Genomic DNA, 25,286 nt, shown 5'->3' on the forward strand with positions numbered 1-25,286 from the left:
GGGGATGGGTGAAGAGGCAGAGATGGGTTGGAGGGGTAAGTGAAGGTCAGATGATAAATGCTGGCTAAGAGGTTTGGGTGTCATCTTAGGGCATGAAAGATCCAGACTGTGCTTTGGAAAGGTCATTTGGCAGCTGGATTAGGCCTGGGGTTCATTTTCAGAACACCAGGACACACCTGATTGTCACTTCTTAATCAATCCACACAAAGGTCATCTCTGACAGGGTCACACGGTAAGGAATTAACTTCAATTTAATTGAACTAAATTCAAGAGTCTTAACTCTTTAGCTGGACAGGCTCAGGTTTGAACCCTGATGCTTCCACTTCTTAGCTGTGTGGCCTTGGGGAAATCACAGAACTTCTCTGAGCTTTGTTTTCTCATCTGTAGAATGAAGATAACCCAAAGCTACCTTTCAGAGTTGCTTTGGGAATCAGAGAAAAGGTACCCAAAGCACCAGGAACAGAAGGCCACTGCTGCAACTACTATCATCAGACTTGTATCATTCTTACTATTATTCTAGATGCCATGTATTTACTGAGCACCTATTATATGCCAGACAGAGCTCTAGGCATGGAAGGCAGAGAAGTGTGACTCATAACCTCTAACTCAATGGCGCTGATGGTCAGGGCAGTGGCAGACACACAGCCAGCTTGAAGGCAGGCAGAGGGACAAAACGCAGACCCCAGAGAACAAAGAGGAAGAGGTAAGTTATATCGACTAGGGGCAATCACAGGAGGCTTCCTGGGGGAAGTGACCAGGGCTTTGTTTTAATATAGGTTGTATTAATTATTTAAGTGTGAAAGACCAAAAGATCAGGGTATTATTGTCATTGAAAAGAGGATATTATTGCCCCTTGGCATGTGGATGCCCACAGTCTGCACTTTTTTTTGGCAAAAAAACTCCACACCACACTATTTCAACTTTATTCACAAGTCCCAAAGAGAGGCGACCCCACACCACTGGGAGCATATGGAGAAGCACTGGGGTCAAGAGCCTTTACTGTGGTTTCCATGGGACAGAAGAGGCTGGGCAGGGTAAGCAGCCTCAGCACTGTCCAGTTGGTATAATTGCAGTGACCTCTGCGGCAGTGGGGTGATTAGGCAGGTGAATGGTGGCAGGGTTGTGTGAGCCCGCCCAATAAAAGACGGATGGGGTTGTGGATTCTGAATGGCTTGGTTTGCATTTGAAAGGCAGAAGTGTAAGCTGTTGCTCTCTCTAGGCGTTGGCTAAGCCTGAGAAGGGCAGGCCGTCCAGGCTCAGCAAGGCCCCAGGTGTCAGAGCATCAGGACACAGACAGCAGGAGGCATGGCTAACACAGCACTGTTAGAAGGAGGGGCTTGTGGGGCCAGAGAGAACCCCAGGGTGTCTCCTCATGGCCTTGGAGCTGGACAACGTTAGAGGGCTATTTAGATGGAAAATGATGTGAATAGTGTCCCCTACTCAGCAGCCTGGCAGCGCTCAGAAAGTGTAGACAAATGTGAGGCTGGGGGTGGGTCTCTAGCAGGCCAGGTAGGAGGTGGGCCAGAAGGGAACTCTGGGGCCAGGTTACAAGGGACATGAGTGCTGGGCCAGGGAGTGGGCTTTGTGTAAAAGGGAGTGACAGGAGCCAACTTCTGAGACTCGCCTTCCGTCTCCTCTCCCCACGCAGCTCCTAGAGTGAATTCCTCAGGATCTCAGCCTGACTGTGGGTAGGGCCATGACGACAGTCAAGACGACAGAGTATAGAGATGAGGGTTGAGACCTCAGAGCCCTGCCTCCTCTGCTCACCAGCTAGTGCACCTCAATTTCCTCATCTGTAAAATGGGGAGAAATGATAACTGCATCTCAAGGGGATGGTGTGAAGATTAGGTAAGTTGCTCTGTGCATTAGAACCAGAACTCAGGCCAGGACTGTGTGACTCCAAAGCCAACCCCTTAAAAGGATTCCTTGCTTTTCTGAATTCATTTTCTTTTACATTTCTTCTACCGCTTTTGTGGGCCTACGACCGTGGGGTGGGACATTCAGCAGGAAGGAGGCGGGAGGTGGTGAGGAGTCAGAGGCTAGGCATCCAGTCCTGGTTCCAAGACCAGCTTCAGGCAGAGAAGGGCCTCATTCTTGGTTTAACATCGCTGTCTTGAACATCTTAATAAATTTAAAGCAAGAGGCTTTTCATTTTCATTTTGAACTGAAGACCCACAAATTACATAGCTGCCTTTCCCAATGAGCAACCTTGGGCATGTTCCTTCATGGTTATGAGCCTCAGTTTCTTCATGTGTAGAATGGGAATATTCATTAACTACCCCCAAAGGGAGGAGCCTAGGCTTCAGTGTCAGACCCAGGTGTGAATCCCTGCTCTGCCACTCAGTACCATGTACTGGAAGCCAGTCAGTGCCTTCCCCTCCTGGGTTTACACACGCAAACACTGGTGATGTTAGCACCTACTTCAGAGCGGGGATAGGGTTTAGCTCAGATAACAGACGCAAACCACTCAGCCTGTGTCCTACACGTAAAAGACACATCTATTTTTCAGCATTAAATTACATGGCTTTCCCTTCCCCAGTGAAAAAAATTACACACAGGCACATTTTAAAAGGAAACAAAACACAAACTCTCTGAACTCAGTTACAAATATAAGGAATCCTCTCCCTTTTTTATTTCTGACCCCTTGCCATTGACTGTATTTCATCTTCACAAGAGTTGCCTTTTAATTCTTGCTGAAAAGAGAGATCTTAATTAACTACAAAAGAGAAAGAGGGAGAGAGAATTATAACCCCAGGCCCAGATCAGACTGTACAAGTCAGGTCAGCCCTCTGCCTGGTGCTCAGTCCCTCTCCTTCCAGAGGCTGGTCCTTCTCTTCCTCCAGGTGCCACCCCACACCTGGCCATCTGGGCCTCACCTTGATGACGAGTCCCCTGCCTCCACCCAACCCCTGCCTGGCCTTCCCTCCCAAGAATTATTTACTTATTTGTTTATTGTCCATTCCGTCTCTCGAGCATAATTTGTACATCACTCTGCAGGGCCTGGCACATAATAGTTGCTCAATAAATATCTATGAAATGAGTGAGTGATTAGATGTATGAAAATTCACATACACACACACACACACACACACACACACAATCACTCCACTTTTGGCTTCTAAAGGTGAAGAAGGTGATCACTGGGAACCCAGGGTGCCTGGACTGCCAGGCATTAGTATGGGAAGAGTTCAAGAAGTGGCTGCTCTGTGTGTGTGTGTGTGTGTGTGTATGTGTGTGTGTGTGCGTGTGTGTGTGTGTGTGCACATATGTACACCCCTCAGCCTCACTTTGAGCATCTGCAGGCAAGTGTGTATGATGATAAAATTGCATTTATCTGTGACTCCAATTTTGGAAACCGCCATTTATTTGCAACCTTTTTAGTCTCCTGAAAGTCTCAATAAATGTCAGATGAAACAACCAGTAATTTGTCCTCAAATTTTGTTCTGCCTGTGAAGTTCGCTCCAGATTCCTGATGACAGAAGGGGTTTAATTTTGCCCCAAATCACCACTGTGAATACTGACTCCTCGGCCTGAGCAAACCCTCCCACCTTCACCTGGGCGATTTCGGAGTTGTGCATGTGGGTGGACACGTTCAGGCCTTATTCTAGGAGCACGTGGGAGACGGCAGACAGTTTCCTGCCCAACAGCTTCCCACAAAGCCCAAGGCTTCTATCATCCCCTTCTCCCTGCCCTGTCACTGTCGACCAGGAGACCCAGTGCCACCAGGTGAGGACCATGTAAAGATGGCTTGCTGGTCAGACTAACTGGAAAGATAATCCAAGACTAAACTGTTTGACTTTGTGGAGGGGAAAGGCCAGGGCAAGGATGGGCTCTGGAACAACGCTCCCCACTGTGGCCCGCAGACCGGTGGGGTCTCTGAACTGCCTGTTACAAGCCTGCCGTGAGCTACATATAGAAATCAGAGTAGCATTTAGAAACCTTTCTAGCAATTTGACAGAGTAATTTTATATTTGTTGAATCTAATAATGCTTTAAACATTGGCTTATATTTTGAATGTCTTGGCTATTTATTGCATTTTTCTTGAAATTTGTTTCTACTATATTTTTACAAAATCATGGTCCATGACTGATTGGGAAAATACTGGTCCTTTACCACAAATGATTTGAGAAGCACTGCTCCAGATTAATAATCTATTTCCTAAAACTTACATCCAGAGGCTTCAAATCTGGAAGGCATGACTTTAGAGCACTGTAACATTTTACCCTATATATCCACAGGGCCATTAAAGCCTTCTGCTTCTGAATTTTAGATGATTCCCAAGATCAAACTCTCTTCCCTCTAGTCTTCTGGCCATCATCACTTCTCACCTGGACCAATCACTATGACAACTTCCTACCTTACCTCCCTCTGTCCTTCTAATCTACAGTGGTCACCATTGCCCCATGGCAACACATCTAATTCCTTTTCCAGGAAGTCCTCCAAGATTGCTCCAACCTAGACTGCGCTCTCTCCTCCCCAGTTCACAGGTCTTGCAATCTACATCATCTATGTGGGGCTCACACTGTGCTCCCCAAATTCCTGTCTATAGACAGATGTAGAGTCAGGGCCAGCCGCAGGAGAATCATCTGTAAAACTTCTCAAAGCACTAATTTCTGAGCTCTACCTTGGGAGATTCCAGTAGAAGATTTTGAGGAAGGTGGCCCTGGAAACTGTCATTTTAACCAACACCCTCCCCCCCAAATAAATGATCTGGTTGCATGTACAGACTTGGAAACCATCAGCCCAAACAAGATTGGGTATTAAACTCCCACTCCTTCTCCCACCCCACTCGTGAGTGCCGGCAATCAGGGGAGGGGGCCGAGAAGGGATTTCTGCTCCCTACGCAGGATGCTCACCGGGAGATCTGTTTGCTGCCTGAAAACTGACCCAGCAGGGTAGGACTTCACACCAAATGAGCTTAGAAACTTTCTTTCGAGGTCAGACGAGATAGGGCACGTTCAGGTGGTAGTGCCGTAGAATTCTTCACGTTGTGCAGGACTCAGCGCAGGCTGCATTCCCAGAAGAACCGCAGAGGCAGGAACAGGGTCCTCCGTGGAGAGACAGCCACTTCCCGTTGTGGGGCATTAGGTTGTACCTCCTGACTGTGCCCTCCTCCCAGTGAGAGTAGTTCACATCCCTCCCCGGTGACTGCGGGCTTGGCCGTGTGTCTGGCTTTGAGCAGTAGACTAAACTATTCATTTACTTCTGTGATCTGTGATTGTTTTTCATCTGCAACATTCAAAATCCTGTACCCCATCTGCACCCACCATCACCAATTCCACAAGAGCAAGGACGGTGTCTGTTTTGTTCAGTTTTTAAATCTCCAGTGCCTGGTGCAGTTCCTGGAATATCACAGGTTCTCATTAAATGTCTGGGGAATAAATGACAAGGATGCTTCTGGAAGATGCCTGTGCCCAGGTTCTGGGCTCCAGGAAGTCCCCCTGGCCTTCTTGCTCTGATCAGACTTTCCTCCTGTTGCCTCCCTCGTGGATTTTCCTGCTTGTTCCAGGGAACTGAAGATGAATTGAATTGAAGACCTTGTTGCTGTTCCGCAGAACTGGGTTTGGAATTCACTCTGTGTGCTGCCTGTCCAGGGCCTGCAGATTCACACACAGCCCTTGGGTGAGTTCTGCTCTGCCCCCATGCCTGGCCCAAGCCCCTGGACATGGCACCCCGATCTGGCCAGGCCCTGTCCATCCAAGAGCTACGAGGGGGTCCATTCACTTCAGCTTGGTTGTCTGATGCTCCTGGGAGCACCTTAGTTTTCCAACAAGCCTCTGAGCCTGCTGGTGTGGGCACCACCTCTTTAAAGCCTGGGCCTCCGCTTTCACCCTGGCTCCTCGCTCTCTGGGGCTGTCAGGGTAGCAGCTGATGCTGCAGTTGAAGTGAGCTAGAGGGTGTTCAGAAACCAAGACCCTGGCCCAGGGCTTGCACGCTGAATTCTCCCCAACCTTTTCCTCCCCAAAGATCCTCAGCTCACAGGCCTCTCAGCTCTCAAAGAGAAACAATGTCCCACAGAACTGATGCCAGAAAGGTGCAGAGACCAGGCAATTTAAGGGCAGCCTTTCTGCAAGACGGTTCTCCCAAGGGGGGATCACTAACTCAACCAACCAGGGTACTTTCTCTTGGATTTATAGAAACTCTTCTCTCTTATGTCCAATAAACATGAGCATTTTCCAGGCAATTTTCTTATCTTGGGACAAATGCATTATTGGTGCAAGATGGAGTAGCTATTCTTCAAGAGTCTTTACTTTTATGGCCGCGAGAAACATTTACAGCGCAAGAGTGTGGTTTTTCATGCACACAGTTTCGGCCTTTTTGTAAAGATGGCTTATGTAAACTTTTTGCACTCCAGTAACGTAAATCTCTTTAATCGATAGATCAGTTGCATATGGCAGCAGAATTTATTATTATTTTTTAAATAAAAGGACCATGACCGTAGGTAATTTTAGAGTACTGCAGGACTTTTCATTTCAATGAATGACGATTCTAAAACTGGACCCAAATTATTATCTTTTCAGAAAATATGGCATGAATCTGCAGAGCCCATCAGATACCCTGGAAACCTGAGAGTCCACGTGCCCGGGGTGGGGAGAGATATCCTTCACACAGCTGGGGGCAGCGTGAGCCATCACAGACCATTAGAGAGATGATGTATCTCGGGCTTCAAAATGACCATACACTTTGGCTCAGGTAATACACTCCTGAGAAAGCAATCCAAAATACAGACAAAGATGTTTGCACAGATACTCACTGATGCACAAAAAAGAAAAACAGAACCAAGCTAAAACCAGACAGTCATAGCATCTAATCTCACTGCAAGGACCCAGTCAAACACATCTGGTCTTACTGGAGGGAAAGTTCTGCTGCTGCTGAAAGGGTGGTGAGGTTTTGATGACAATACAATGTGGCACAAAGTTAAGTGAAAAAACCACAAAATTCAAATGACTCTGGATGAAGGGAGAAAAGTATCCTCCAATATTGATCATATTGCATGACTTGGATCATGGGGAATTTTTATTGTGATAAGTATCCTTTAGAAAATTATTTTCAAATTGAGCATAAAACACTTTATAATTTAAAAAAAATGTTTACGTTTAAAAGTCATGGTGGCCCGGTTGCTCCTTATTGCACAGAACCTGTGAATGTTGCCTGAGAACCATCCTTCTCCCATGCCTGCTGGTACCCACCCGGGCAGGCAGACAAACTGCCTCTTCCCTTTGCCACAAAGGGCTCCTGTTTGCATGTCTGGGTCTCACCCACACACAGTACGGTGTCTTGTCTTCGGTAATGAGGGGTGTTATAGATCCACGGGGGCTGAGAGCCTAAGAAGCAAAAATCTTGGCGGCTGGGACGACATGCTGTCACTATTTGCTTCTGGGCCTGGAACCTGGAAGAAGGGAGGCGATTCAGCCCACGTGAGGCTGTCATCAGCCAAGCCTCCCAGCAGGTGGGTGGGTCCCGCTCCTCTCCAATGTTCTGCCTGTGTGCCACTGGCTTCCATCACCCAGGGATGCAGTCTTGGGCCGGAGACACACCGCCACTGAGAGACGCAGAGGGACTCCTGGCCTCTGGCAAATGCCTCGTTACTGACACAAGGCTAAACAAACAACCTACTTGTCTCAAACTGTGGCTGAAAATGGTCATATTTAACTCAAAATACTAACCTCCACCAACCAGGTTATCAGAAATTCGTCATCCTCAGAGTGGACTGGTTTCTAGAGGCCCCAGACAGGTTTCCCACATTAACCCACCATCTGATAGGGTAGCCCCAGGCCCCACAGTCCACAAAGGCCCCCTGAGCTTCCGCTTCACCCAGTGCCCATGTGCCTGTTGCTCCAGTGGGAGGCCTTGCCCTGCCCCGCCTGACCAGGGAAACCAGCCTCCTGGATGAAGGTACCAATTGCGGTTGCTCTGAAGGCCCCCAGACCACAGTGGCTGAGGTTGGCTGGGCTCCATGGAAGGGATGGAGAAGGGACCCTCCCTGCTGAGGCCCACCGTGCTCCTCTGGGCCAGGTGACCTCTGGTTACGCCCACTGCCTTACGTACGGAATCTCTCTGGAAAGTTCTGTCTACTTAATTCACTGTCCGCATTGAAAAACTTACGGCATCTGCCATGAAAACAAGCAAGGCAACGTTCACTAGTCCATCTGCCTCCGCTGAGTTTTCTCCACTCCCTTCTCTGAAACTCAGACTCTTGTCTCCTGTCAGCCATAAAGCAAGAGATGCTGAGCAGGACACGGGACGCAAACTGCTGGCTGGAAGCTCAGTGCTACTGTGTCTCTGAAGCCTTTCCACAGGGTCAGGTCCCTCTGCTCTCTGCTCTCCCAGCCCCTGGATCCTCTGGTTGCAGCCCTGACTTCCCTGGATTGGAATCATGTATTCAGGAGCCGGTCACCTGTTGGCCCTCACCGAGTGGCTCCAGATTACGGTCCCCCAGGGCTCAGCGCCCACCTGACACAGAGTAGGCCCTGGGGTGGGGGGTGGGAATGGAAGCTTTGAGAGCCTGTCTTCTGTGCTGGCACCACGGCTGTCCCTCTGCGTGGTTCGAGTGGGGTCAGTGCTCCAGGCCCCCGGTCCTGGCATTTCCAGGGACATGATAGCCCCATAGTGCGAATGCAGGGCTGACTCCAGCCTGTCGCTCCATCCGCCAAGAGCCATGTGATGTGGATGTGGGGAGGAGGGGCACTATTCTGCCCACTTCAGTGTTGAAGATGAGCATGGCAAAGGGAGGTGGGTGGCTCACAGTGTCACATTCATCACGAGAAAGCAAGTGTCTGGCTGACGTGCAGATGACGACACTGGTGTCTCGGGTGACTCCACTCAGGAGTGCAGAGAGCGAGAAGGTAACCACCATTTAATGGACTCTTGGCTGGGCCGCTTATCTGTGTTATCAGTCTGCATGGCATCCGTCTGAGGAAGGGAGCAGTAGGAGGACCATTTCACAGATGGGGCAACTGAGGCTGTGACCTGCCTAAAGTCACATGGCCAGCAAATGGCACCGAAAAGCTGGCCTGACTCCTAAATCCAATTTAGAGGCTTCTGTTTCTTCTCCTTAGTTTCCCTCATTGGTCCCACGTAATTGTTCCTGTATGCCAGGCACAGTTCTGCTCAGGACAACCATCTGAGACAGGTACTGTGAAAAGCCTCATTTTGCAGAAGCCACATCTGAGGGCCCAGAGAGGTAAGTGGCCTGCCCCATGTCCCTGAGCCAAGGCGTGACTGGAACCGGATTTGAACCCTGATCTTTCTGGCTTTGGAACCAGCTCTCTGAAGCCCCACTCTCTGCTGACTCCCCACAGGGAGAAATTATAGCCTCCTGCAAATATAAACTTAAAAGAACTGTGGAAGTGGGAGTAGGCTGATGCCCTGTGGCTCCAGGGCAGACCCAGGTCCACGGAAAGATGGAGGAGAGCCTGGGGTTCTGACTCTAGAGAACTGATACCAGCTGTGGTTCTGCGTTTCAGCACCTGTGCCTCCTTGGGCAAGCGTGTCCCCTTCTCAGTCATCTAAGAAGGCGGAGAGACAGCCCTGCCACTCTGAACAAAGGCAGGCACCAGCAGTCAGTTTGTGTGGCAGGAGTGGTACCCACTCCTGCCATGATCCCACAAGCTACCATCCTCTCTCGTGGTGCCCTTTTTCTCAGTGACACGTTTTCTTTATAACAAGAGGGAAGCGTTCTAACTGCAGGATTTTCCCCCAAACAGCTTTCCTCTAATGATCTCACCAGGAGGCCAGTGTCCTCCTTTGCTCTGAGACCCACTGCAATAAATGAACAGGAGCCCCATGTCTGCAGGCAGGCAGGACTGCGGTGGCCGGCTGGTCCTGGCTGTTACCAGCTGCGTGGCAAGTGTCTTAACCTCCGTGTCTTTATTTGCAAAATAGGAAAATGACAGCTTTCAGGGTGTGGTGAAGAGTAAGTGAGTACACGAGCACCTCAGACAGGGCTTGGCACACAGGAGATGCTCGGGCAGCACTGACTGTTACTGTGGCTGAGTGCTGTTTGGGATGAGCTTGGTCCTCCCACGCCCCTCCCCTATGAGGGCTGAGGTTATGGACCCAGAAACCTCAGGGCCCATTTCACCCCAGGCTCACATGCAGCCACAGGGGAGCCACAGGGCTTCATTGTGGACGCGTTTACCCTGCAGGTCTTTAAGTGCATTAAGAGCCACCGAGTAGGTAGATCAGCATCCTGCTCAGAGCCATTGGCTGCACCTTAATGATCGACTGGGTCAGCGATGTCACAACAGGCTGTTTTTCATGGAGCAGAGCCCCATGAGGCCTCGCCGGAACTGTGGATGCTCGCCTGGCAGACGGGAGCTGACCCGAGAGCAGCTGCCCTGGGTCATGGCCACGGGTGTTAGTGGAATTCAATTACTGGGGTTGGGTATGTGTGCGGGGGAAGCTCCACTGTGATTTTTAATACTGGAACAAAGAGAATTAAAAAGAGCTGCTGTTCATCGGGCCATGCCCTGTATGGATCTGAGGGCGGCGAGGCACCCGCAGTCATTCATTTCCTCCTCACTTGGGGGAGCTGGGCCAGGCAGGAGCCACTTCCCCGAGGCTGCAGACTGGGTCGGAGCCGAGTTGGGACTTGGCCTGCGTTCTCAGCCCCCAAGACTCTGCTCTTCCCACTCCAGCCCAGTTTCCTGTTGGTCCCAGTCTTAGGCTCCAAAATCAAGGACGTGATGCTCAAGCCACACAGCCTTTCCCAGTTCCATGGATCTCAGGGTGTGTGTGCGTGTGCGCGTGCGCGTGTGTGCATGCGTGTGTGTGTGTGTGCGCGCGTGTGTGTGCGCGTGTGTGTGTTCCTTTGTATGGCAGTGCCTATTTTACCAATGTTGATCATAACACTATTTGCACAACAATTTAAATTTTGCAAAGCACTTCCACACAGAGAGAGTCTCCTATGGTCTTCTTAGCAATCCTATAAAATAATTAGGCCAAGGATTGTGATTCTTGCTTTACCATTGAGGAAACCCAAGCTCAGCCAAGGAAGCGGTTTCAGCAAAGCCTGTGGCCATTTCATGGCGAAGCTAAGTGCTGATTCGAGCCCTTCTCAGCCCCACCCAGCTCCATCTTCACTGGTTTGTACCTGACTCCTGCACCTCTGGGCCCCCGCCACCTTCCCCAGTGCTGGAGTCAGAGCCCTACCTGGGAAAGTTGTGGGGAGGAATCAGAGGAAGGATGAAGGAGGAGAGGAAGGTGGAGAATGGGGACACTGGGAGGAGAGAATTCTGATAAAGAGGAGAGTCAAGAGGACAGGAGGAGAATGAGGGAAGGGCCCAGGGGACAAAGGACCTGAGCCCCTGGGAGGAACCTCAAATAAAGACAGGTTCTGTCCTGTTGATGGAAGGATAGATGCTGGGTGATTTCACATTCATTTTTCTCTTACAGGAGAAGGTGGTCTTCCTGCTCTGGTGTGAGGAGACTGGCATCTTTGGGTCTGAAGCAGAGCACCCAGGTCCCAGGCTCACATTGGGTTTCTCTTGTCTGTGAGATCACCAGAAGCAACTTTAGGTTCAGACACATAGTGTCCAAGAGATGGACAGTCTGCAAGGGCTGATTTTCAAATGAGTGGTAATCTCAAGGGGACAGTGCACTAGACCAGGGTCAATCAAGGTCTGGGCGACGGATGGAGGAGACAGAGGAAGAATACTGGGCATCTTTTAGGCGCTACCTATATGTTGCTTCATTGAACTCCAGCTACCCTTTCAAGGTAAGTCTCATCACCATTTTGTAGGTAAGGTGCTGGAGAGGTTAAATATGTTTCCTAAGAGCACACAGGTTGTGTCGCTTCTGAAGAGCTTTCCGAGATGCCTTTTTATAAAGCTGGTTATGTTTCCCTTTGGAAATTACCCAACCTCCTTGTTCTACCCTCCTTCCTCATGACACCGCAGTGCCCTCTGGGATAGACCGATATGAATTTGAATTCCATATCTGCCATTTACTAGCTGTGAGGTTCTGGGCAAGTCACTCAATCTCTCTTGGTCTCGGTTTTCCTCAAAATGGGCTAGAATTGCTTCTCTCACAGGGTCATTCCTGTCCCCTGTGTGGTGAACCTTGCTTTGGACTTTCATACTCTTTTGCCTCTGCCTAAATGTGTCCATTTGATGTTCCACATTTTTCTAGGTTGTCCTAGGTACTCTGATAAACTACTCCCCACTAAGCTGTCCATGGACAATAATAGCTTCATGCAAGTGTCAGCAAATATTTTCTGGAAAGGGCCAGACAATAAATATTTAGGCGTTGAGGGCCATCTGGTTTCTAAGAAACAACTCAGCTCTGTCGTTACAGTGTGGAACCTGCCATGATATAATATATAAATGAATGAGGGTGTTGTGTGCCAAAAAGGCCTTTTATTTATGGGCACTAAAATGTGAATCTCATGTAATTTTCATGTACCACAAAATATTACTCATCTTTTGATTTTTTCCGACCATTTAAGGTGTACAAACCACTTTGTAGCTCACATTTTCACAAAAACAGGCCAACTAGATTTGGCTTATGGGCCACACTTTGCTGACCCTTGGCTTAACAGTGACTCCTCAAAGAGGCATTTGCAATTTAAGTGGGGATTTTCCTGTTAAAGAAGAAAATCACAGGCCCAAAATGGTGTCACTTGTGCTAAAGCCCATGATACTAAACCTGCATTTAATACCTGACCTGATTGCAGTTTCAACCTTCCCCAGAAATGTAATCTTAATCGACCAGTCTGGACTTTTCTAGTCAGCACCAAGGAGGTCATCTGCCATGCGGGCCCTCTCCATCCCCTCAAGGGATGACCTGGCCTGGAACCAGTCTTTCTCTTCTTTTGCTAATAACTTCCTTGCCCCACCCTCCTATAAAAAATCCTCAATTTTGTACAGCCCCTCAGAGCACCTGTCTATTTGGTAGATGGAAGGCTGCCTGAATCATGAATTATTGAATAAAGTCAATTAGATCTTCACATTTACTCAGCTGAATCGTTTTCTAACAGATTTGGTGGCAGCGGTGGGATTGAAGCAAACCTCCAATGGCACTTGAGGACAACAGGAAACACAGGCGTGATGCCCCATGAGCACTTCTGAGTTCACTGCTGTTCTCACTGGTTCCAAGGGCCATTGGTAAGTTCCTCCCAGTGTGAGCACCATCCTCTTTGCTTTCAAGCTCCCTATATAATTGGCTTTCCTTTACAGGGCAGGTCAGCTTGAACTGGTAAATGATTCTGCCCAGAGCCAATTGAGCTGACAGATGATCCTGCCCAGAGCCAACCCCTTAGACGTTCAGGCTGCAATTTCCAGATTTTTTTTAATAGAAACCCCCAGCCCTTGATTCTGTTCCCAGATTCGACATTGGGAACTGATGAAGGCTTAGTGTGCCATTCCCCATTTGTTTGGAATCCTCCCCCAGATTCCACGTTGGGAACTGTTGGTGGCAGCTGCGGCTCTCCATTTTGTTTGGAATCAGTCCTCAGTCCTCATTCCGTGGGGTTTGCTGGTTCAATCCTTTCCCCAGTCCAGGGCTCCGTGGGAATTGGTGCTGGTGCATGCTAGGATGAAGTAACATCTCTCGGTTACTGCCGATATGTTAAGGTGCACGTGCTTGTCTTGTTTTGTGTAGAGAAAGGCCAATCATTGCTAATGAGATCCTCTATATCCAAAACTTGAATGCAGCACCTTCCAGCACACCTCCTTATTTTATGTCTCAGAAACTGTGATTCCAGAAGCTGTCAGCATTGACAAAAATGGCAAGATCTTGCTAGGCTTGTTTTGTGTCCTGAGAGCTTGGCTTGGTAGCCATCAGATTGGGAGTCCCACAATATGGGCAAGTAAAAATGTGAGTTACACTCCATTTGTGGCTAGACGTGGCTGGATAGAACTATGGGTTAAACTCCATTTGCAGCCAGGGACCTACCAAACTGCTGTCAGCCTTCAGAAGAGTTACAATGGCCATTATGAGGAATAGTCCAAATAGATAAGATCACTTAAAGAGTGTACTTAAAAGCAAGGGCTCCCAAATCATACAAACAGGATGGGATACCTATTTTAATTAGTATGCAGAAGTCTTCAAAAGTGTTCCAAATTCCAGGACAGCTTCATTGAAAGATTTATTGCAAAAGCCTAATGAAAAAAAATTAAAGACATAAAAGGCATCTAAAACAAAAGCTACAACCCAACTTTTGGGGGAATTGGAAACAACTGTCTTTGTCTTGCAAAGCTCTGCAGGGCCAAAGGTACGACTCTAGAAGCTCAAAGTTCACCTGCCTCCTTCCCCCCAACTCCCAATTCTCACCTATTTCTCCTAAACCTAGCCTATTTCTCTCAAAATACTTAAAAAAAAAAAAAAAATCAGGATATTGGAAACAGAATTGTCCTGCACTTAATCTGTGCCTTTGTGATGTAAATTTCCTACCTCATCTTCCTTAGGACCAAAGAGCCATTCTTTGAAATGCAAACATAATAGAGGAGCTTCTCACCAGGAAAAAAAGAGAGAGAGAGAGAGAGAGCCCGTGAAGAGGTATTTGGAAATTGGGCTAAGGAGAAATCTTACAAATCTTTTCCACTAATAAAAGTTCTCTGCAGCTACATGTTCGTGTGTGTCGATATTTGTATGTTGTAGATGTGTTATGTTTCTCCACCTTCGGAGGGTATTGCCAAAGTTAATTTGTGAAAAAGCTCTGTTTAGTTGCTTTACAGGCCGGCACTTGTATGGACTGGGCATTCTAAAGTTCTCACAAATATAACAGAATCTAACTCAAATACTTTTCAAGTTCATGTGATTTGGGATAATCCTCAGTAAATAAAAGCTAGTTTAATTTTGTTGGTTACATTAAAACAGACATGTTTTTAAGGTCATTGCCACTGAATATAATACAGGTAAACAACTTTTATTCTACCAGGGTTTCCTAGTCAAATTCATGTTTCTCTGTTGCAAAATTTGTCAGCAAGAAATAAAATAACTTAGAATGATGGCTGATTTTGTCTAATGTCTCACGCGGTTTGCACAGGTAATTCAGGCATAACTGATGGCAGCAGGTAATTTAGAAAGATGTAAATGGGATAAGAATTTATGTATCAACTTTTCAGCAGCAATTATATCTTACGGTATATGTACTTAAAAATAGCCTCCAAAGCTTTTTGGTAACTTGAACCTTTTGCGTTTTCTTAAGTTAAAAGATAGAAATGTATTCAATATCTAGCTCATTTATAAATTAGGAAGTTGTGAAACATTCATTACAGAGCATAGGTATGTCTACTTTTGGCTTCCTCTTGCAGGGAAGCTCAAGATAAATTTGGCTCTATTATTAAACATGTTTTGTGTCACAGTGGAAGATTATACTTTGAAGAAACACACATTTCTAGAGCTTATGAAAGGTATTCATAAATTTGTCAATCTAAAAAAAATGCTAGTTTGACATGTGGTTCACATTTGCTTACATCTTAGTTTTCACTAGAAATTAAGATTTTTAAAGGTTAAGGATTCTAATTAACATGTGTAATTAAAGCTATTAGTAATAATAAGGGACACAACTTTGCATGCAAGGGAAGTAGGATGTGTTTCTTGGTTAAGAAAAGAGATGAGGGATGGAAATGCATTCTAGTTAAGGGAAATGAGAGTAATTTTATCTAAACTAGAACTTCTGGTGGTGAAGGACAAATGAAATGTATACAAAAAGTTGAAGAGAGAGAAAAAGAGGAAATTTTACCTTGTGTAATCAAGCTGGCTAAAATTGAATTGATATGATAAGAGTGTTAAAAATACACTTTAATATCAGTAATATACTTATGTAAACCTAAAACTTGGGTTTCCTTCATCTGCTAAAATGACAAAGGAGATTCTCTTCCCACAAGTGCTAAAAACCTGACTGACCCCTGGGTTGAACAAGTAAATGCAGGGGAAAAAAATCCACCCCTGATTAGAAATAAATACAAATGAGATATAATCAGAAATCTCTCCTTTACTCATGGAGACATTGAAGATTCTTTTGCAAAAGCACTAGCTACCCAGCAAGGATTCTTAGACTCCCTGGTCAAGGCTGTTCTTGATGATGAAATAGTCCTCAATTATCGTTTAGCCGAGCAAGGTGTCTGTGCTGTGGCCAACACCACCTGCTCTACCTAGATTGAAACTCAGTTACCAAACAAGCCATTTAGCTTTAAAGGGTATCTCCTTCAGTGGGGTCTTCGATTGCTTTGGGTCTTGGGGACCACAGCTCTGAAGTGCACTCTGAACATTTAGAAGTTTCCTGCTTATTATAATCGTAACAGTAACCCTGGTGCATCATATTCTCTCAAAAGCCTTAAATGTATGTTTGCAGTCGCTAACCGCCAAGCAAATGATCTCCCTAAGACTAGAATATCAGGGGAAAAAAAACGAAGAGAATGATAGACTTAAGGATTATGAGCCTAGAACCACTCTGTGAATGTCACAGGGATTAAGCAAAAACCTGGTGACTTGCGGCTACCACACCAACCCTCAGCAAAGCCTCCAGAACTGTGGACAAGCAGTAGGCGAGAGTGGTGTTAATGCCTCAAGGTTTGATCACATCTCTCAGTTTGGTAGAAAGTTTGGCCAACAGAGGGGACTTGTAAAAGAGAAAACCACAGGCCCGAAAGGGCACTACTTGTGCTAAAGTCCAGGATACCAAACCTGGACTTAATACCTGACCTAAATGGGGCTTTGGCCTTCCCCAGGGGTGTAATCCTTAATTAATTAATATGGAAGTGAGACAGGAAGGGGGCAGGGCACAGCCATTCAAGGACTAACACAGCAATTAACACCAGAATGGTGAAAGGTTCAACCCTCAGTAGGCCTTGAGGCTCAAGATGGTGGGAGATTTGACTTCCAGCAGGCCTTGAGCTTCGTTATATGCTCACTGTAACATATTAGCATGGTGAATAACACGCCCACAGGAGCCATGGCAGTCCCAAGGCTAGCCACAAAAGGTCAAAGGGTGGGAAATGGCCAACTTCCTGAGGATCCCAGCCCCTTCCCCAGGCTAGTTAGACTGGTCCTTCCACTTATTAGCATATGGAGCCACTGATCCCATAAAAACTGGCAACATGACACCTCGTGGCCACCCTCTCTCCCTTCGGAGATGGCCCACACTGTCTATGGAGTGTGTACCTACTTCTGCTCTAATCTGGGCACCCAACCCCCACACCTCGTGGCTTTTCTCTTGCCTTTCGACGTATCTCTCTAAATAAATCTACCTTTACTCAGCAGTGGCTCGCTCTTGAATGCTTTCCTGTGTGAAGCCAAGGACCCACGCTTGGCGGGGCACATCCCAGGGGCTCAACTGAAGCCTGGGACACAGCCCTCCTCACGCCCCATGTCAGTTTTCCTGCATCAGAACTATAGTTGATTTACAATATTATCTTAGTTTCAAGTGTACAACACAGTCTGGGATGTGATCTTAATCAGCCAGTCTGGAATTTTCTGGTTGGCCCCAATGAGGTCTCCTGTCACCTGGGCTCTCAATGCCCCTCAAAGGAAGAAGAGGTCACTTGCATGGTAGACCCCTGCCCTTCCCCACAAAGGTGACCTGGCCTGGAACATCCTTTCTTTTCTTTTGCTAATAACTTCCTTGCCCCCACCCTCCTTCTATAAACACCCTCCATTTTGTACAACTTCTTGGAATTCCAGGTGGAATGCTGCCCCATTCATGAATTACTGAATAAAGCCTATTAGATCTTCAAACTTACTACGTTGAATTTTGTTTTTTTTTTTAAACAATCCTTTAGAACAAAAAGTTGGTACCCCAATGATGGAATCTTGCACACACTGGCAGGACAGCAAAGGAGGAAACTGAGGGCAAGGAGCCATCATTTACCATCTTTCTGTCAATAATTGATCTGACTTTTGGAAGGAGCAGAATGAAGCCGGCTGACCCCTGGGGCCTGGGCTTTTTTTGTCCCTGGCAGGGTGGCAGGCAAGTGGACAGCTGCAGAGGGGATGGGACATGGATACTTGACAAGGCTTAGCAGGGGTCTCTTCTGCCCCACACCTCCCTGACTGCCAACTTTGTCCCTTACGGGGCGGGGCTGGGGGAGGGTCTCATGGGACTGGCCTGAAAAATCTAACCTCCTTTGCTGCCTAGTACTTTGAACTGGTTTTGGAATAAATACATGACTTCAGATACTTTTCCAGAAATGCTCCACTTAGTACCCTCAGGAATATTCAGCTTTTTCAGCTGATCTCCCTGCCCCAATTTCTGCATCCCGGTCACCATCTATCTGGTTTGCCAAGCAGCCCTTCTTGTTCGAGATCCCCCTCACCACGCCAGGGCATGAAAGCCTCGGGGCTCCCCACTGCCCTTGGGGTACCACAGGAGGCCTCCCTCCTGGTCTGGTCCCCATTGGCCTGTCCAGTTTTCTCCCCCATGCCCTGGCCACATCATGCTCTCTCCCACCTTCCTGACAGCTGCTCCCTAGTCTGGAATACTCTTCTTGGAGCCAGAACAATTATCCTTCAAGATTTAGCCCAGTACTTCTCCCATAAGGCCCCTGAGAGGTTAAGTGTCTCTCCTTTGTGTCCACAGGGTTCCCTCCACCAGCACTAGCATCCTCCACGTTGCCATCATCTCCTGCTATACTATAAGTCCTGGTAGGTCGTTTTTCCTCTGTATCCCCAGCCTTCAGCACACAGGGGGCCTTCAGTAAAGGGTGAATGAATTCACTCCAGAGTATGTCCCACCATGTAATGTGTATGTCAACTTCAGTTATCTCACAATGCAAAAAACTAAGGGAAAATTAATCTCACCCAGCAGCTTTCAGGCTGCTTTTCAACATGAAAATCTTGGATACACCCTAGTTGTACAGTGATATTTTCTGTGTGACCTTCTTATTCCAAGGGAAAGCCATGGGCCAGGAACTTCCAGACCCACCCCAGACTTACTAAGTTAGAATCTGGGTTTTCCAAAGCCTGCCAGGTGCTCAGGTGCACATTCAGATTCGAGAAGCACTCCACTAAAAGACACCCACTTCCTTCCTAATGAAGGTTTGATGTGTGGCATGGTGGAAACACCAAGGCAATTTGACACACCTGGAGAATTATTCAAGCCCGAAAGAACAGAGCTGGAATGGTTCATTATGTGGCTGCATCTCTGTTTCTTTCCAGAGTAAATAGGACACCTTGCTGTGAAGGTAAAAGGAGCAGGAATTGGGCCTGAGGGGGAAATTCGGGGAGCTGGCAGTGTGGGGTGCACTGATGCTGGGCGGGGTGTAATTGACCATGCTGGGATCACGCTCAGGGATGAGGTGGGCACTCGGAGATGGGATTCTGTTGGGGGCTGGAGTCTGGAAAGCGGATTTGATATGGAAACTTCAGATCCAGAATGGCAGGCTGTCTGGTCAGCAACATGTCTGGGAAAGACACGGGAAGGGCCAGCAGGAGAGTCCGCAGCAGTTCTGTCTGGAGGGGAACTGTTTCGCTTAAAGGGAGAGTGACAGACTGAACTTTGGGGTCTCAGCTGGCAGGAGCAGGTGAGAAATACTGAGAAATACCAAATCTGACTTGCAACAATGAAAGGGAAAATGTACTACATAAGTGTGGTGCAGACAATGTTTTCAGCTTGACACATAGAAAGAGCTGGGCCAAGGGTTTATAAAGACCAATAAAGGAAGGGATAAAGAAAAAAAATAAAAATTTTTTGAAAAGGAAGGGATAAAGAGGGATATGTTTCTCAATATAACATATAACATAACATAAAAACTACACAAACAAAAACCTCAAACCAGCAACTGAATTGCAAACGCTGCTCTAGAACGCGGTGAGTGGCCCCTGTAAGGACGGGCCCGCAGTGCCATATCTGACTGTGTCCACCACTGTTACTGCCCTGTGCCCCTGAGAGCCTCTGAGGCCGCTGCATCCTCTGTGGTGCTCTGATCCATGGATGGACACAGATTCTTCCCAAAGTCCTCAGAGTACACACCGCCCAGGCGTGGCCATGTATAACCCCTTGGCAGGAGGGAAACGGACACTAAGAACACAGCAAATCCAGATGCCCAGCATGAAAGGCACAAGCTCTTCTTTAGCACGTGACCTGCCGCAGGTGCGCCTTTATCCTGGTTCCTGACAGAGTCTTCCATCCCATCTCCAAGAATAAGATACCACGAGTGCTCAGAGCTCAGGACAAAATAGAGTTAGTCCTCCCTTCCACTCACACGGGCCTAGTGGGTGCTTTGAGGACCATCTTCTTCTCTGAGCAGCTGAGAAAGGGAGTGACTTTCCCTTAGGTAAATCTCCTCCTACCCCTGCGGAGTATTCACCTGACCGCCTATTCAGAATCACAATCTCAGAATGCACTGGAGAAGACAAGACTCATGTCAGAGCAGGATGCATGTGCCTGGTACCCTGGGGTCATTTTCCGGATGCAAAACCTTCCTCCCCTTGCTGCCAGCTGAGCCTCTGATAAACCCAGCTCTGCCATTGATGAGTGATGGTGGTAGGCAAGTTTATGCTTAGGTGAAGGACAGAAAGTTCAGTGAATGCCAAGGGCTGTGAGAAGTATGGTTCTGCCCAGGGGTGGGGAGTTGGGGGGGCATATCATTTCTAGGAAGACAAGATTCAGCCACAGATAAAAAGACAGAGAATGAAATAGCATAGCCTGAGTAGATGATGCCTTGGCCAAGGTCTGAAAGGCAGGTGGCAGCAGAGCCAGGGTGTGGATGTCCTTTGTGTGCAGCTCAGTATGGCCAGCATCACCTTGGCAGAAGCTGCAGTCCTGCACTCCTGGAAGGGGCTATTGTGATGGAAAATAAGGCCAATGCCCAGGGCATCACTGGAGTCTGGGAACAGTCCCTGGTCGGGCCCTGGGAAAGAAGGGAGGGCTGTAGCTGTGAGCAGGGTCCTTTGCTCCTCCAGGACAGCTCCCTGGGGAGAGGTTGGCTGCAGCAAGGGCTGGAGACGGTGCTGATTGGGAGGGAGCACTCCAGTGGGGACAGGAAGCTCCTGAGCGTGATGGATTGCTTTCACTCTGCTGCAATCCCCTCCTGCCTGGAGGGAAATGACTTAGAACAGGTACAAGATTTTGAACTGCCAAACTGCGTTTACTTGCTGACTCCTGTTGCTTGTGAGAAGCCAGCTAGGGGAGAAGCCTCTGTTCTCCTGGGCAATTCTGCCTGGCACGTGCCTGTAGACCCCCATTCACAGCTGGGTCTGAGGGTTTGGGGATCACTGTAGGTTGGAAATCTTCACTGCCAATCCTCCCCTCCCCCCAACCCCTCCAAGCTTGCTCCCTGTTTCTCCCCAGTCCCCACTCCCTCTGCAAGCCACATCGGCTTCCTGAGATTGTTCACCATGTCCCAAATGGCCTCCCCTCTCCCTGCTTCCCTCCCATTCTTCACCCCACATCTGCTTCAAGAAGAGCCAACCCTGTCCCTTAGGAACCTGATGGCCTCTCCCAGAAAGGGACAGCCTGCTTTATCTGCAGTTAGCAAAAACAAAAAACAAAAAAAGAAACTCAGTAAAACGTGGCTCACTCCAGTTTGCTCTACAAAGCTGGGGGAGGGTGGCGGACAGGAGACACATCTAGGACCAGTGGTTATGCTCTTCCATGGAGAAAGGTGCCTGCCCAGCTCTGAGGCTGCAGCCTTGGCTGGAGTAGAAGATAGAACAGGACCTGAGATGGATTGGTCAGAGGTGGGGGTTGCCCAAGTGGAGGAGTAAAGTGGACCAGTATGGTGCAAGGAGGGGAAATTCCTCTCTAGGTCTGGGAGTGGGGACAGGAATGCCAGGAAGGCACTTTGACCATCGCCACACATATCAGAGAACCCAAGGGACCTGGTTGTGATCTGAAAGCCTGCTGGGACGATGGCCGGGGAGAGAGACCTGGCTGTCTACAAGAAGTGAGCTGGAGGGAGGAGGGATGTGACGCACAATCCAGTGTCAGCTTCTGCCACCCAAGGCTGGCCGACTTAGGCAGGGAGCCACCCTACAGTAGTTGGTCCTGATGTTACATGTGCTTTGACTGACACCATGAACTGATGCAGGGAGTTGCTGCTTCCCTCTTGTCTTTGTTGCACAGAAAGGTACATTTTTCACCGTTCGTTTGTCTATTCAACACCTGCCCGTCACCTGCACTGTGCCTGGCCCTGGACTGGGCGCTGGAGACACACCAACAAATGGACAGCATCCTTGCCTTTAGAAGCTCACTAGCTAGAGCTGAAAATAGCACCAGACCCCGAGTTAGAGGCTCCACGCATTCTTCACACACAGAATGAAACATTATTATCATGTTTTCCTTTGCATATATTTAACACTGAAACAAATACAAACTCCCTTAGGAAATTACATTTAAATGCAGGTACAGAAAAGTGGTCTTGAATCTGAGGTGCCTCATTTATCAAAGACAAAAAAGATTGGGATCATTCTCCAGGTATGGCTGTGTGTTTGTGAGCACGTTCCATGCTTAGAAAGGTTTTATATTCTTTCCAGGCTTTCTTTTCAAAAGCTATGCTTTCATTGGGGCCAGTCGTTACAGGTTAAAATAAAACAAGGTGAGTTCTTTACTCCCATAGCTTTTCATTCACCCATCTGCTCATCCATCCATCCATTCATTCAATGACTATTTCTTAAGTACCGACTACTGGGGCTGGACATGTGCTAAGCCTGAGAAATTCAGTGGTGAACAAGAGAGACAGAATCCTACCTTCAGGGGCCTTAGGGTCTGGTGAATTACACTCACCAGACTTCAGGCTCCCCACGGTTGGGAACGCACAGTTCCCCACTCTGGCTTGTTCCTTTTCCTCTGTCTCTTGCTTGATCCTAAATAGACTGATATGTCTTGTACATCTGACCTGTGTCTCCTCTTCTGAGCATTTCATCTAGTCTACTTTGTTCAAAGGCGTACGACTCTGGCTCACCCCAGAGGTGCATTTAATTACCCCCTCCCATCTTCCCAGTTGAAAGATTAAGGAAGATAAAATTGTGCAGGGGACAGCCTGAGGGCAGTGACCCAGGCGGGACCTCAGGTGTCCTTGCTTTGCACCACAAGGTCCTGCCAGTCTGGCCCTGATGAACCGCGTTAGGAATGAATGCCTGACTAAAAGGTAACCATTCATAATCTGACCAGTGACCTATACAGCATCAGTCTTCCCGACATGACCATGAATGACCAACACAGCTGATCACGCCCTCTCCAGGGGAGTTTAAAAATGAAAGATGAAGGGAGAGAAAGAAAGAGAGAGAGAGAAAGAGGTAGAATATAACAAGGACCCTAAAGCTTCAACAGGGGCCCTGAAGCTTAAAGACATACTAAGGGAAGGCAGGAGACAGAAACCACAGAGGGAGAAGTCCGCGGGGCACCATGAGTTATGAATAAGCAGAAGCTGGCAGCAACATCAACGTGTGAAGCAGAACCTGGAGCAGCAGAGCAACCAAAATGGTGGCACAGAGATAACTACAGCCTCCCTGCTCCACCACCAGGACTAGTGATGCCACCACTAAAGCTCCTGTTACTCCATGCACCATCCAGTCCTGTGAGCTGCATCTCTGCAGCTGGCCCTGCCCTTCTCATTTCCCTTCAGCTCAGTGCCACTCCTCCATCATCTAAGGGTAGCCAGAACCTTCTGCCTTTGCATCCTAAAAGATCTCAACTAGCAAAAAAAACCCCATCTCCATCTAAGGCCATTGCTTCTTAGGGCCAACATTTTAGAAACCCCCTTATGCAGAGGCTGGATTCTGGATGTCCAGCCTCTGCCTGTATACCCTCTGTGCAAGCCCAAGGACCAAGACAACCTTCCCCAGGTGTTGAGCAATGATCAAAAGCTGAAGTGGACCAGCAGGACAGGGTACCCTTACATAAAGTGAACAAGCATGCTGGCACTTTCTCCTGAGAGCCGTGGGGTAATTACTATTGATTCAAAGATGTCATGAGATTTGAGAAAGGATGCATTGAACGCACTGAGCATGTGTGTCCAATGAATCGCCTTGGACATTCGCAGCTGTAAAATGGGGGTAATATATCAGCTAGGAGCTGTGAGAATAAACAGGCTACTCTATTTCTTGCAGCAGAGTGACTGCACTTTAAAAACTCCTCCAGTTGTGTGATGCAATGATTTGAGGGCAGGTCCAGCCACTCCCATACACCCAGCCAGCCAAGCTGCCTTCACTCTACAGGACTGACAAGAGCAGGCCTACCTTGCCAGCCGGGCTTGCAAACTGGCTTCACATCCACCTGCACCAGGGTGTCCTGAGCTGCGGGCTTCTGTCCACAGTCGTAGGCGGTCACCAGGATCTCATACTGGTGTTGCTTGTCATAGCTCAGTTTCTCCGTGTTCCTGATGTTGCCTGAGGACATGGGGACATTGAAAATCATTTCAGATCAAGTAAACCACATTGCAGTGCTTCAGAATCCCTTCTGCATGCCTCCAACCTTCACCAGAACAAAATGCCCCCTTCCTCTAACTCTTTGTGAAAACAAGGGCAAGTAGGGGTACTGGCTGGATTCATGCCAGCTGTGGAATGGAACAGCCAGGGGATTCTGAGCACACATCTGCAATCCAACTGGTTGTGCTTCTAAGGACAGAGTTGTCAGAAAACAACCCTAAAGTGTGCCCACATGGCTGAGTCCCAGATGTAGGGTGCCCGGCGCTCATTCACACGAAATCTCTGGGAAAAAGATGGAATTCAGAAATGTCCTGACGCTTCTTTTTAAAAAAACATCTGGGCTCATCGCTAGGAATGTTCACTGCCTCTTCTCACATTATTTTGCTACCAAACAGGAAGTAAAATCGATAAGAAAATGTGTGACTTCCCTTCTGAAAGCCACACAGAATAACAGATGTCTTGCCCTGGCGGCAAAGACATTTTTCTTCTCCAAGAGAGACCAGACATTGTTTCTGAGCCATTTGTGTGTTTTTGTTCCCGGGGGTTCGATATTATGATTCTGAAATAAACATCTGACAATCAACGAGTGAAATTTTAATTGACTGTTTTTGCTGAAATATAATTTTGCTGTCAAAAAATGAATCAAGGCCTGACGTGTGTTTTATACTTTTTGATTCCCAGAGATAAAAATCTTCCTTTTCTATATATAGATACTCTATATTATATACAATATGAGATATTTTACATATATATTTATTGAGATTACATAGGGATATAGAGATTATATATTAAGGGATTTCTATGATGTAACTAGAAAAATAGATACTTAATGAAGGTGTATACAGCTGACCCTTAAACAGGACTGGTTTGAAATATGCAAGTTCAATTTTATGCAGAGTTTTTTTTTGATAATGATCATAGTTGTTGTTGGTTGAATCTGGGGATGCAGAGGAACCATGGACATGAGGGCCCCA

General features: G+C 47.7%; 1 protein-coding gene across 3 annotated transcripts in view; it reads right to left on the bottom strand.

Moving 5' to 3' along the window:
* The window catches only part of CLSTN2 (calsyntenin 2), a 592,872-nt gene that overhangs the window by 113,400 nt on the left and 454,186 nt on the right, over positions 1-25,286 (bottom strand). For all 3 annotated transcript variants that reach the window (XM_074370543.1, XM_074370548.1, XM_010952311.3), the window contains exon 5: positions 24,124-24,273. In XM_074370543.1, coding sequence (XP_074226644.1) covers positions 24,124-24,273 — 150 coding nt within the window. The remainder of the gene's footprint in view (positions 1-24,123; positions 24,274-25,286) is intronic.

This window comes from Camelus bactrianus, chromosome 1 (genome assembly GCF_048773025.1).
Source record: "Camelus bactrianus isolate YW-2024 breed Bactrian camel chromosome 1, ASM4877302v1, whole genome shotgun sequence".
Taxonomy (NCBI): Eukaryota; Metazoa; Chordata; class Mammalia; order Artiodactyla; family Camelidae; genus Camelus; species Camelus bactrianus.